The sequence below is a fragment of the Brassica napus genome, chromosome A3 (genome assembly GCF_020379485.1).
Source record: "Brassica napus cultivar Da-Ae chromosome A3, Da-Ae, whole genome shotgun sequence".
In the NCBI taxonomy this organism is placed as follows: domain Eukaryota; kingdom Viridiplantae; phylum Streptophyta; class Magnoliopsida; order Brassicales; family Brassicaceae; genus Brassica; species Brassica napus.
Window position 1 is genome coordinate 10,143,137 of NC_063436.1, and position 14,197 is coordinate 10,157,333.

A 14,197-nucleotide genomic window follows, 5' to 3' on the forward strand; every position below is an offset into this window, starting at 1 on the left:
CGTACTGAGATTTTGCTTGACTTCGATATAGAAATATCAATATTCAAGACAGTTTTTTTTTTAATATAATGTTAAATTTATTCAAAGAAACATTCAAGACAAAGTTAGGTAGAAAATATAAGGTGAATCTCTTGTTTATTTCGCACATCCTCCTATAAACGTTGCATACTTGCATTTATTAAATATATAGATTAATAGGTATACACAATAAGAGTCCACATGTTTAGGCAGTTCTAGATTCAAGAGAACAGTTGGTTAGGTGGTGTAGGGTATGGTATTAACGGTTGATTGTGTTTTATATGCGGGCAAAACCAGATATTAAATGGTTAAACATCATTTAGTGCTGTAATAAAATTATAACCTATTTTTACACGCGTACACACTGAGACGCTAATGTTTTCTTATTAAAACATTTTTTTACATATGTTCCGAATTGTTGATGCATCAATAGCCTACACCACCTATGTTGTTATAAGAAACGTAAGCAGTTTTTGGTAAAATGCTTTCAAAGATTCTGTTTTTTTTTTTGAACTTAAAAATCAAAGATTCTGTTCCCATGTTGTGAATTATCATTAGAGAGAAAATTTCACATGATATCAAACGTAATCTTTTGTTCTCTGTCTGATTGTTAGGTATATATCCTTAATAATCTTCTTTTATAGAATCATTCTTCAGTAAATTTAACTGTTCTTCTCAAACGCTATAGGTATTTACGCAGTTATGGGCCCAAAAGCTCCGAGTTAAAGAGAATTTGGCGAGGACGGCGACTCTGGTTGACATGTGCAAGCGGGAAGCTCGACGAGTCTCCCTAAATTACTAAACCCGAACTCGATATTTAGATCAGTTTCGGCTTGCTACTCTGATCTCCCCCACGTTGGCAGTCAAAACTTTTCACACGGCCACGTAAGCGAAATAATGACTGCTTCTTCGTGTAATTTTTCTTCTACTAGTACGACTTCCCGAGTGCTAGCTGTCTCATCTAGGCCTGGACATTTTACATGTACTCGAAGACCCGATCCGAAACCGATCCGAAAAAACCCAGTTCGGGTAAGAACCGACCCGATCAAATTATCCTATCGGATCTAGTTGCAGAGGACCCGTGGGTCTTGGATCCGACCCGACCCAAACCCGAAATCCGATGGGTATCCGAATTAATAATGTAAATTAAATAAAATGCACCAAAAGAGAATCAAAGACGAATTATTTGTCTAGAGAACATGGGGGTCAACCACTAAGAAACAATGAATTGTTGTTGTATCTCGCATAGTTTAATATATATACACATTTTAATATAATAAAACACATAAATTTTGAATAAAATTTTGAATATTTTCGGATCTATAAATATTTTCAGATATTTTTTTTTTGTATTTTAGGTCTTTTTTAGATCGAACCCAAACCGAACCCGACCTGAAACCGAACCGAATTCGAACCGATAAATTCTAGTTACCCAAATGAGTCCAACTATCTAAAACTCGACCCGACCCGAACCTGGTACGATCCGAACCGATCCGGAACCGAGAATTTGAAATTACCCTATCGAATCCTAAATTCTTAGACCTGAAAGACCCGAACTCGAAAGAAACCGATCCGAACCCGACCCCACGACCCGAATGCCCATGCCTAGTCTCATCCACGGCTCCAAGCATCCAAACACATTGTCATTGTGTGACTGCATTGGTATAAACTTTTATGACAGCAATACATAGAGCTACTAGGCAACAGCTGAGAACAGCATGCTACGAGGTCCGTGAGGTTCGTCCTGGAGCTCATTATTCCATGGTTACTATTAATAATGGAACATCGGTTTCAACTTGCCAGCATCTGGTGATTCACACTGTTTGACCCATCTATAACTCATATGTGTCAACCCTAAAGAACCCCTCGCAAATTCTTACAGTTATAGGTAAGCAGTTTCTCTTGTTCCACCTTAAACATCATAGGGCTTGTTTGTTTCACATTCGAAATGATTTATCTGGATGAAGATGATAGTTTTGTTTGTTTAGACTTAAAATTGCAATTCATCTGGTTGAATTACAGAAATTTATGTTTAATTTTAAAGTCTATCAAACTGAATCAATTTGGACCGATGGATCTCTCAAAAAATAGTATAAGTCTATTATGCCCTTAATATAATTTCCAAATTACAAACTTAAATCTAATATCATTCTGTTACTCACAAAAAAATGATAAAACAGTTCTTTTCCACTAAAATCGTAAAAATGCATTTTTCGCCAAAACAACAAAAACACGTTTTATTGCCAAAAAACGTATTTTCCACCAAAAACGCAAAAACACGTTTTCTCACCAGTGTTTTATCGCCAAAAACACAAAAACGTATTTTTAGCCAAAAACACAAAAACGCGTTTTCCAACCAAAAAAAAACATGTTTTACTGCTAAAAATTCATTTTCTCGCCAGAAACACAAAAACGCGTTTTTCGGCCAAAAACAAAGAAAAAAACATGTTTTACCGTCAAAAATTCGTTTTCTTGCCAAAAACGTAAAAATGTGTTTTATCGCCAAAAATACAAAACGCTTTTCCCTGCCAAAACATAAAAATGTGTTTTTCTGCCAAAAACGAAAACATGTTTTACCGTCAAAAAAGGAAAAAAACACGTTTTCAGGCAAAAAAAAACCGGAAAATGCGTTTTCCGCCAAAAACGGGGAAAACGTGCCGCCAAAAAAGCAAAAAAGTATTTTTCCGTCAAAAACGCAAAACGTGTTTTTCGTTAAATTCGTAAAATCTGAAAAATCATATTTCCCTCCAAAACTAATTTTATATTTTAAATAATTAAGAAAAATTAATTGTGAAACAAAAATAAAATATAACTTAAACAAAACAAGGGTATTTTAATAATTTGTTTATTAAACTCATCTAGATAAAAATGAAAAATAAAGAAACAAACATAAGTCATTTAGATGATTCATCTAGATAAACTTTTTAGATATACAAACAAACAGTCTCATAAAATTTGGATGAATCATATAAATAGATCATCTGGATGGAGATGACAGATGGTGAAATAAACTGCCCCATAGTTCATCTCTCTTTTTGTTAAAGAAACAGTCTGAGAGTGGCAAAGGAAAACAACATCAAGAACGTTGCATTTTCTGCCATATCTTGTGTTACAAGTAGAGTTGTCACAACCAGAGACATAAGTCGCTCAAACTCCTTCCCTATTTAGATTTTCTCACAGAATATGATATGCCACAAGACTACTCAAACATTTTTGTAATGAAACAGAGACTTGACAAATGACAGTTCTTGGAAACCTTATATGTCCACAATATATATTGTTTTTGTCGTTAGATATCCTTTGGATTAATCTTGCTGTGATTAGTATATCAACGACCAAACAGTTCACCAATAACATGAAAGAGGTAATTCTTTCTCTCGTCAATATTGTCCACACTTCCATAGATTCAGTGCAATAAAAATTCAACCGTCGGCAGCCTAAACGATTTATTGATTTGGTCCCTGCCGGCACCAAAGCATGTCTTTTGGTAAAGCTAAACAATGGGGGGGACTGCAATTCCCAATATCTTTCCGTTAGCCCCGCAATCAACGGCCCAAATTGAGTAATCAGTCGCTATTACCGACAGACAGTGGTTAATCTAAACGACTAACCAATAAAAACTCGCCACGTATCCATTCCCTTTATCTCTCTGGGTGGTGTTAGTGTGACTCGCTAACGAGAAAGCAGAATCATTTTTTTTTTTTGAAAAGCTCTTTTTCTTTTTTACCGTCCGCTTTTTTTTTGCTTTTGTTTTGCTGTTATTCACAATAGCCATGATCACTGAGAAAGTGCTTCTCTTTAAATTTAACAACTCATCTTCTCTCTATAACGGTGGAGATGTCAGAGGAGGAGCATCAGAGTTGTGTCCATGATGTGAATATTCGAACCAAGTCCGAGAATTTCGACCCGGCTGGTGTTTCTCATGCACCCGGGATAAGGAAAGTGAGTTCCAGAGCTGAGATTGATACTTCTCCTCCATTCGGTTCGGTTCAGGAGGCGGTGACTTGGTTCGGTGGTCGTGGCCATTGGGTTCCTTTCAAGCTTCAAGACAATTACGTAAGTATTCTTCTTTCTGTTTTGATGGTGACTGTCCATTGTTCTTTAAATTGGAGTTTAAGTAGATTTTCATGACTTCTGTGCAATTAAGTACCATTTATTCAGTGGAATTGAGTTGTTGAATTTCATATATTAACGTTAGTTCTACCTCTGAGATCGCTGCATGCGTTTGTATTGAATGATGCTAGTTTTATTTGGTCTTTGAAGGTTTTATGAGCTAATGTCTGTGACTGTTGTGAGATATGACATTTTTTTAATATGTTTTGTTTTTTTTTAATTGTTTAGAATTGTGTGGGAGAATTTAACATAAAGAAAATGGAAGAGCATGCAGCAGAGCTAGAGAAGAATCTAATAGTGAAAGAGCTAGAAACTCTAGATGTTCTAGAAGCACTTGGCTCCACTAAGAGGATTGTTGAAGACTTGAAGCGGCAGCTTCATCAAGAATCCTTGAGATCAGCTGAGTATCTCAGTTCAGACATCAAAGAGATGAACAATGAGCATTGCAATCACAACCCCACGTCATCTCCCGATCTGATCTTAATGGAACTGAAGCAAGCCAAGATAAATCTTAGTAAAACCATGGATGATCTTGCGATGATCCAGTCCTCTGTTGAGTCTCTAAACAAGAAAATGAAGGAAGAGAAAGAGTTTCTTGACAAGACAAGAGAGAAGCTTACGTATGGGTTTGGAGGAGCGGTGTCTCTAGCTGAGGAGCTGAGTAGAGTTAGGGTGAAACCAGATGCAACACCAAGAGAACATGTGAAGATGATCGCTGAAACGGGTCTTAACCAACAGAACAAGAACTGTCTGAGAACTGCGGAGATGAGACTGGTTGCTGCTAGAAAAATGGAAGAAGCTGCAAGAGCTGCGGAAGCACTAGCCATTGCTGAGATAGCAATGTTATCATCATCACAATCAAACGATGAAAGCGAGTTTTGGTTTCCAGAGCCTCCAAGTTCTCCCTTAACACCGAGAGGACTAAGGAATGTTACTGATAGCTTAAGAAGTGGGGTCTTGAAGAAGCTTGAGGAAGCTGCACAAGGAGTTAAACAAAGCAAACAAGACTTAGAAGCTGCGTTAAACCGAGTAGAGATAGCTAACGTGAAGCAACTCGCAGCTGAAAACGCTTTCCGCGGGTGGACAAAACACACACCTACGAGTCAAACCCGGCGCTCTTTTTTCAGACATCTGAACAAGCAGAACGAGCCAGTTCTAAAGTCTAATGTCTCGATGCGTGATGTTTTGAGGCGTAAGCAAGTTCCGAAGGAAGAGGCTGTTGTCTCCGAGAGGCAGAGTATTGAAGGACAAAGGCGGAATGTGAACTTGAGTCAAATGCTGAGGGAGCTGAAGCATGATATTAAGTCTTCTGTACGAGGTGAGAAAGAGGAGGTACGTGAAGAGAAACAGTTTGTCACGCAGAGGAGGAAGTTTGGGTTCATACATATTACACTTCCCATGCAGAAGCAGAGTAAGAAGAAAACTAGCGTTTAATAAGACTGCAACTTACAACTACTTTTAGTTTGTTCCTTTATGTGTTTGTTTGTAAGTGGATTTTCATTTGGTATGTTGTGTTGTGATAACTTTTGTGTTTATATTTGTATTCATGAGAATAAATATACAACTAGTCATAAATAAAACATAAAGCTAGAAAATCTAACCAAATCTTCAGAGGACAAGTAGACATGAAAAGGTAAAATTGATTTTGTAGAACAACAACAACTGTTTCAGGTGGACAGAGCCGGTCCTGAGATTTTGGGAACTATAGACGGTTTAAGAAGGATTTATATAGTTTGGGGACTTAATATTTTTTATACAAGCGACTAATTCAACTGTTTCATCCGACTTAGCCCATGACAGGCCCTGCAGGTGGACAACAAAGCTTATGTTCTTGGTTTTGCTGGAGCTCTGTTCACTCTTTATGTTATCGAAGGTGGCTTATCTAAGAACTTCACACAAATCAAAAGATTAGCTTTCTCTCAACCCAAGGCGTACTATTTATTACTAACATTTTTACAAACTCAACAATTTGGTAAAGAATCTCAGATGGTGAAAGATTTTTTTTCTTTCTTTTCAGGTTCTACATGCTTTTTACTCCAGAAGTTCACAACTTGTAATGCATTTCTAAGCGAGACTTGATATTAAAAGTTTAATATATACTTCTTCTGTGCTGGTCCTGCTGGTATGATGAGAGTACATCAGGGTAAAACATAAAAGTGAAAAAGAGTGATAAATAAAATGGTGGAAAAGAAGAAAGAGAATGATAAATGGTGTTAACAAAATTAAGAGTCGGTATGCTGACAAAAAAAAAATAAGAGTATAAGTTTATCCAAAAAGAAATTATGTTTTAAAGTTTGCAAAACTTTATACTTGAAGTTTAAAAATATTTTTTCTCCAAAAAAAACTTCAAACTTAATTTAAAAAGTATTTATATTTTATACTATGATTATTATATTTGCCATAATTAATTTAAAATTCATAAAACTTTGCAAATAACTCATATATAAAAAAATATTACAACAAGATTAATAAATAAAATTTTACATAGAAATACATAATTAAATAGTAAATTACAAATAAATTACCATATTATTTCATAATTATTTTGGTAATACTCTCATATATGATCAACTAAATTTGTTAAGTTTCTTTTGTGTTACTGTTATTGTCTAAATCTAGTTTTAAAATATTTTAAATCTTATTTTAAAGTTTTGATTTAACTTTAACTGTAAAATTTAGATTTGTAAAAATAAATTTGAAATATTATGAGATATAAATTTTATAAGGATAAAAAAAGATAAATAACAAAATATTTAAGAATCATTAATGTGATGTATAATAAGGACCAATATGTAAATAAAATATGAAACTTCAAATTTGAAATTTTGAGTAGTGAAATTCTATATCTGAAGTTTCACTATTCAAAATTTCAAAATTGAAATTTTAAAGTTTTTTTCAGAGAATAAAAAACTTTATATTTGAAGTTATAGAGTACATTGACGATCCATGAAGACCGTTGAGCAGGAAGAATTCTATAAGTTTTCTTTTCCCGTTGTTTTGAGTGTTATGTGCCTACTGGCACTTTCATTTCTGGTTCTTGTTGTTGACAATTTCTTCTTGACATCCGTTTGGTTGTCTGTCCATTATGGACACATTGACAAAAAAAAAAGAGTATATGTTGGAGGTGCTCTAAAAGTGAATGTGTGTGTTCTTTTACTGTTTAAATAGTAAATAGTAGTGGGACAGCGCAAGGTTAGACGCTCGAACTCACCACTACATGCGGAGGCAGAGTGCCTCGTCTGGGCTATGGAAGAGCTAAGTGGACGCGGTTTCAAACATGTGAATTTTGAATCCGACTGTCAACAATTGGTGCAAATCGTTATATCCCCAAAAGCCTGGCCAGCACTCGCACCGGAACTCGATGATATTCAACTACTTCGATCATCTTTTTCTCTATTTTCTTTATGCTTCATTTCAAGATCTCTGAACCTCCGTGCGGATTCTCTTGCAAAAGAGGCCCGATCACGAGACTCACCTTTTATACTTGTAGACGTTAAGGTCCCTCAACAACTAGCTCTCGAAGGTAGAGTGTTAGGATCTATTTGATCTTTGAATGAAGCTTTTGATGACAAAAAAAAAAATAGTAAATAGAGTAAAAGTAAATTTTTTTTATTAAAATATCTGTGAAAATTCAGAATAATTAAAAAGTTGAAATAATAAGTTACTGATCTAAAATGACTATACGGTCACAAACATTATGTCGTCAGGTATTTGACGTATTGTTGATACCAATGATTACATACTAACCTACTAACCGTGATAAAATATTAACTATACACTTAGAGGTTCTAGTCCCATGCTTTCATATCGAGTTTACGCTATTTTTACCACTTCATTCTGCATTGTTCAATGATGACATTTGTAAACAATGTTTACGTTTCTATATGATAACCGACGTTATATATTATTTAAATTATTCGCGCAAATCATCGCCCCTAATTACGCTTAGTCGCTTACATTCTTCAAGAACATAGCTGTTTTTCATGAGTAATAAAAAACAACAGATAGTTTACAAAAAAAAAAAAAAACAACAACAGATAAACGGTCAATACATCTTCTGAAAAGTTTATTAATTGTGTTTTGATTTGAATAACCAATTTATTAAAAAAATTACTCACCATCTATATATTGTCTTATCAATTTTCCAACAAGCTAAGTATACGCATTGTCATAGAACAAAGCATGCAATGATGGATCATTACGATAAAAAGGAAGATAACATACATAAACCAAAGAAAAGAAGAAAGTAAAAAATGGCCATGTTATAAAGCCATCATGACCATTGTTTGCCAATTTCAACAAAGTTGGCCCTCTAAATTTGATATTTCAATGTGTCTTTTCTTATATTATTATTTATAATTCAATGTTTCTTTTCTTATATTTTAATTTATATATATGTGCATTATTGTATGAACAAACAACACCACAATCTCTTCTTGGACCCTAAAGACAACAAGAAAAAAACCCATATATACGAATTCTATTATTTTCACTATTTAATTTGATTGTTTCTTGAAGGTATATATAGCTACTACAAATGGATACAATGAAGATTAAACTTCTCGTTATACTAGTCTCTTTCTTCCTCATCTCTGAAGTTCCTGCGATTCTTGGGTTCAGTATGAGAGGCAATACTAGATCGGAGCCGGAAGCATTTCACGGCGGAGATTTCTTCCTGGCGATGAAGATCAGGAAATTGCTGGTTACAAACTTGCAAGTCGATTATTCAGGTGATTATGATGATGGAGCCTCTTCAGCATCACCAGCACCACCAGTGCCTGATTATGATGATGATATCTATAAAAGGCAAGGTGATGTCCCAAGCCCTGCTATAGGCCACTGATGATACGTTTTCATGTGTATAGTGTATACACAGAAAGAAATACACATTTTTGGTTAATATATTTATACATGCTATTTACTTGTTCATATGTGTGTTTGTCCTAAGAGATCTCCGTATAATCAATTTATGTGTCTTTTTGTTTTGATAATACATATCCTTCTCTATATATACATTTTTAATTATGTCATTATTCAATAAATGTGACATCTACATTTTTATGTATGCATGTAACACTCATAGACAATTCTGCATTTTCCCTTTTGTAAAAATGTTTTCGGTTTTACAAGAAGTTATGTCATATGAAAAACTAGTTTTGTTCTCTTTTTCTGTTTGTTATCGAAGTGTAATTAGTTTAATTAATATATATATATATACATAGAGAACAATTGATGAACCAAATGGAGTTAATCTACTGTATATTACATAATGTAATGTTCTAAGAATACCATTGAGATTAGAGAAAGGAAAACGTTCCCTCTGTTGGTAATAAAAGGAAAAACACAGTGACAGTTGTACAGTCTTGAGTCTTGACTCTCTTTTTTTTTGACAAAAAAGTCTTAAATCTTGAAACATTCAAGTTTTATCTATAGTACCAAGTGGAAGAATATAAAATATATAGCACCCAATTTAAAATAGTAGATATAACGTTTTTTCATACATTCAAAATTTGAACCATGAAAAAAATAAAAAAAATATATTCATACGGACGGTCACGTCGTATTCTAAAAATGTGGATGAAAAGTTTTACAAATCAAAAACAAAATAAAATTACTCAATATAAACTATAAAATTATTGTGTATACAAATTTCATAATAAACAAATATGTAATAAATTTAAAATTTAAATTATATACTACCATTTATATAAAATCAATGTTTATTTTTCAAACAAATATATATAAAAAATTATATAAAAAAAATTATATGTCTATATTTTTCAAACAAATATCCGTACGGTTCAAGTTCTAGTTTAAAATTAAGAAACAATGACCATAATACAACAAAAACTCATGAGCAATATTCTCTCGTAATCAATCAATTAAATCTAACATTTTTAACTTCTAAATGTTGATACTTCGAACTTTAATTGGAAATTACTTGTGACCAATGTAAACGGTTGTATCTTGAGAATGAAGCGATCTTTAAAATCCCTAGCACTTTTTTTTTGACAATCAGGAAAAGGACTTGCAGAAAATGTGCCCAACTGAAAAGCACATCATTCCGAAAATCACGTATGAAGATTAAAATCATATAAAATACATTTAGTATTTTTGCTTTAAAATATCAAATGTTTCTATGTGATTGCATCAATGCATGCATATAATACTATATGACTTGGTGGAGTGTCTCTTTATGCATGCATAGAATCCACCGACTAGTCTACTAAATTTATATTTTATATAAATTGTATAATCATCTTGTTAAACCCTTTAACAAAAAAAAAACAATAGAATGATTGTTGTGAGTAATCAAGGGGCTTCTCCTGGAAGTGTAACTCATGAGGATCGTCTCCAATCATATGTTGCTTTGGGATACTCTTACTGGCTCAGTAACTCTTCTTTTGTATCTGAGTCATCCTATTGTCAAGTGTTTTGAGACATAGCAAAGACGGAAGAACAACTACTACACAGCTCTTGAGATTCACAGAGTAGTAATATGAATAATCTGAACCCACCATAAGCAAAAAAAAACATCAAAATAAACTGAAACTAAAACATGACGAGGCTTCAGGCAAGCTGTGCAGCATCTCCAGCTCCAGCTTCTTCATCTTGCACTTGGTTAGATAAAATGTTGTTCTCCACCTTAGGCACCAACTTGGGTTCAACTTTCTTCTCGGTCTTTCCTCGTATATAGCACAAAACCAATTCGTCATGAACACCCTCATGAAGGGAATATTCTGTCATAACCCAACCAGTCTTATCCTCCTTTCCCTTCAATTTCTTGTAGTACACGAAACTCTCCTTGTAACCCTCCACCTTATTGGTTTTGTCCATGATTGCCTCTTGACCACTAGTCCTTTTCCATCTGCCGCCTTCGCTTTCTCTCCTTCCCGGTACGGTCCAGTTAACACTCTCGAGTCTTGACACCTCTTCTGTTCCTCTGACTAACGTAGCACCATTCGTTATTCTATTTTCCGTTGGAACTAGAGAATATAATTCAGTCGGTGGCGCACCAAAAAAAAAAACGAGTGGTCTTTTCACTGTTTCGTTTTCCTGTTAACGATCATGTTTTTTCCCTTTTCTTGTAGTTTCTTAATCTGATTTTCAATCTTTTATTTATATTAATATATCATTTTATTACAAAATTATAAGAATTACTACATCGTCAATCAATATTTTATAGGATTTTATTCTATTTGAACAGTTTTACTTTTTTTTTTTTTTTTTCCCAAATTGATATACTATTAATAAAAGGGCCAAGCCCACAGAACATAAAAACCTAGAACAAAAAGCCCAAAAGAAACATGGGTTACTAGTTTAAATGCCAAAGCCCAAATAACATGAAAAAAGGCCTACGGCCCACACAAAGGAAACCGGGCAGCTTGCCCGATACGCGAATCAAGGAGGCTGGGGATCGAACCACGTGTAGAGATCTGGAGCATCAGTGTGACACGCGTCGCCCGCCTCGACTTGATCGCGACCGCGACGCAAGACCGTCGGGACTTTCTCCGACAACCCTCTCTTCGCCAGAGCTCAAATACCACCAAGCCTCCGACGAAGCCCTCATCGCTCTTCATCGCTCTATCTTTACGGCGTGGAGTTCCATCTATCCAAGAGATCTCCTCCGCCTTTGAATCACATCGAACCCTAGACAGGCAAGCCTAGAACCACCGCTCTTCTTCTCTTGAGCGTCGTCACCATCGTTTCGCCGACGATCGAAACATAAAGCCACCACCGAGACCACTTTCCTTCAACCCTTCTTTCCTCTCCGCGGAGAGCATCCTCGATCTACTTCGAGATCTCCTCCGACTTCAGAGAGCCGCGCGTAACCACAAAAAAACCCTTCATCCCGACCCGAACCTTGGGCGGACCACCACTTAACTCCACTAGATCCGACGACAGAAGGCTATGGAAGCCTGTGCCTCCCGGAGACAAGACCGACGAGGCGTTGCTGAAAAAGCCAAACCACCCCCCGGAGACATGAGCCGACGACGATGGAGCTTTGGTAGCCTTCATCCCTCGGAGAAGAAACTCCCGCCTTCACCCGACCGCGCCTTCCCACCAGTCTTCCAACACCGTAGATGTCGTTTCACTCAACGAGTTAGCGCCAACCCGACGTAGAATTAACCAGAGCTCAGGCAAGGCAAGCCGGGATAGGACGACGGAGAAACACGGATACAAAAGAGCAGACGGCAATACAAGAGTCTCCGGCGACGGCACGCGCGCAAACGCGCCGGCCGTTCGCCGGAAACCTAGATCTACTATCTCTCTACTTTCTCTCTCTCTTTTTTTGAATCACTTTTTGTCTTTTTCATTTGAACAGTTTTACTTATTTGAAGATTTATTGTTAAAACAAATCATGACTTCGAGAAAACAAACAAAGTGTTTTAAATATAACGAAGTCGAAACAAGAACACTACTAAAACAGCTTTCGAGATTCACATATTGGTACTAGTACGATCAATCTGAACCAAACATAAAACTTCAAAAAGCTGAAACAAGGGATATTCAGAGGCTTCAGGCACGCGGGGCAGCTGCAGCTCCAGCAGGACGAGGAGCCTGACCAGGTTGTCCAGGCTTGGGAGCATCCTCCTGATACAAATCATAAATTCCACTAAGTAAAAATTCTTACAGAGGTTCATTCAATCAAACAACAACACAAGAGTCTATAGATGTAATCAAAACCATATCTCCAAAGTTTGGTTATAGCAAGATTCAAATATACTTTGGTACATGAGGATCCAACAAACATGATCACTGAGCTAGTGAGTGAGGGATTGATTTACCTTGCGTCTAACAAAACGAGGCGGGGGAGTACGAACTCTGCGGTTGGTGCGGGAACGAACTCTAACAACGTGAGAGTGTATCGCACAGGAGACACAGTACTGCGTCTTAGCATACAGCTTAGGCAATGTGTACCCTACCATTCCATACAATCACAGATTCAATCACAAATATTCCAAAGATTCAAACTTTATCTAATTGCAATCAAAGATACCATCGTATACGCTAGCTTCCTGAACATCTCTAATAGCAGCCTGCTCCACAATGTTCCTCACGATAAACCTCTTGATGGCCTTGTCCTATATACAACACCACACGAATCAAATCGAATCAAACTATATATATCCTGTTTGTTTGGTTGCCTTTCGGCGTCAGCGGCAGCATCAATGAGGACAGTTGTTGTTCGTTTCGCAGACACTGACGCTGCCGCATATTATATCGCGACCGCAGATTTTATAGGCGTCAGCCGCAGGACGCAGCTTCCTGCGTCAACGACACGAACAAAAGTTGACGCAAAATGTTGACGCTGCCGCTGCCGCCGGTACCTGCGGCAACTAAACGAACAGCCCTATAGAGAATGTTGTAATTGCTGTTAAAGGTAGTACCTTTGGGCAACATTTGCCGCAGTTGGAGCATCTGATTGGCTTCACGTGCCCACGGTTGTGCTTGTTCCTCCCTCCGTTCCTGCGTTTGAAAGTCTGCATCCATTGACGTATCATAAGAGATTCAGTTCTTCAACATTTTCAGTAAATCTACGAAGAGAAAGATAGAGACATGAGTATACCATCTTCTTTGCTCGGCGGCGGCGACTTAGACTCCTCTCTTCTGGTGAGCTGTGTGTGTGTGTGTCTGCTGCTAGGGTTACTCTGCTGCTCGTCGACGAGTGATTTGATTATTTACAGTGGAGATTTACTTTTTGGGCTTTGAAATATAAGTGGGCTTGGGCTTTATCGATCCCCATCCGTATTCATGAGGATTTTCAAACTAAAGAAATAAATAATAAAAACTAAATTGAACTGTTGACTTGACTTAAAAGTCATTCTTTTTATTGGTAGTACTATTAGTATAGATTCAAAATTTTCCGGTGATGGAAAAACTTGCACGCACAAACTATTTACAAGAGTAAAGGATTACAAGAAAATATAATTTATTGTTCCTTGTGGTAGTGCTGTGCGAAAAGAGCATCTAAGTATTATGAAGAAAGTTTATCCATGAAATTGTTCATCAGAAATGATATGGTGATGTATCCAAAGTTAAAAAAAAAAAAAAATTGAGAAGA

The 14,197-nt window shown here is 36.2% G+C and overlaps 3 protein-coding genes across 3 annotated transcripts; 2 read left to right on the forward strand and 1 right to left on the reverse strand.

The window, feature by feature from the left end:
* Positions 1-3,694: 3,694 nt before the first annotated feature.
* On the forward strand, positions 3,695-5,731 carry LOC106438024 (WEB family protein At2g40480). Its single transcript, XM_013879059.3, has 2 exons — positions 3,695-4,074; positions 4,360-5,731. The coding sequence occupies exons 1-2, from the start codon at positions 3,856-3,858 to the stop codon at positions 5,563-5,565; spliced, it is 1,425 nt and encodes a 474-aa protein (XP_013734513.1). The 5' UTR covers positions 3,695-3,855; the 3' UTR covers positions 5,566-5,731.
* A 2,560-nt stretch (positions 5,732-8,291) lies between these two features.
* On the forward strand, positions 8,292-9,198 carry BNAA03G19100D (precursor of CEP15). The gene has a single exon (XM_013885126.3). It carries the CDS (start codon positions 8,669-8,671, stop codon positions 8,972-8,974), a length of 306 nt encoding a protein of 101 aa, XP_013740580.1. The 5' UTR covers positions 8,292-8,668; the 3' UTR covers positions 8,975-9,198.
* Positions 9,199-12,498: 3,300 nt separating this feature from the next.
* Positions 12,499-14,181, reverse strand: LOC106438023 (40S ribosomal protein S26-3). The gene is made up of 5 exons (XM_013879058.3): positions 13,703-14,181; positions 13,524-13,616; positions 13,133-13,217; positions 12,921-13,054; positions 12,499-12,726 (listed from the first exon to the last, which is right to left on the reverse strand). The coding sequence occupies exons 1-5, from the start codon at positions 13,703-13,705 to the stop codon at positions 12,652-12,654; spliced, it is 390 nt and encodes a 129-aa protein (XP_013734512.1). The 5' UTR covers positions 13,706-14,181; the 3' UTR covers positions 12,499-12,651.
* Between the last annotated feature and the right edge of the window lie 16 nt (positions 14,182-14,197).

What these genes read in the sequence shown, in the direction of transcription:
- LOC106438023 (XM_013879058.3), bottom strand. An exon ending in GCGGCAAATGTTGCCCAAAG is followed by an intron (nt 13,218 to 13,523) that starts GTACTACCTTTA and finishes TGTTGTATATAG; the next exon opens with GACAAGGCCATCAAGAGGTT. An exon ending in CTCGTTTTGTTAGACGCAAG is followed by an intron (nt 12,727 to 12,920) that starts GTAAATCAATCC and finishes GATTTGTATCAG; the next exon opens with GAGGATGCTCCCAAGCCTGG.
- BNAA03G19100D (XM_013885126.3), top strand. Translation starts at nt 8,669, where the DNA reads ATGGATACAATGAAGATTAAACTTCTCGTTATACTAGTCTCTTTCTTC.
- LOC106438024 (XM_013879059.3), top strand. Translation starts at nt 3,856, where the DNA reads ATGTCAGAGGAGGAGCATCAGAGTTGTGTCCATGATGTGAATATTCGA. An exon ending in TCAAGCTTCAAGACAATTAC is followed by an intron (nt 4,075 to 4,359) that starts GTAAGTATTCTT and finishes TTAATTGTTTAG; the next exon opens with AATTGTGTGGGAGAATTTAA.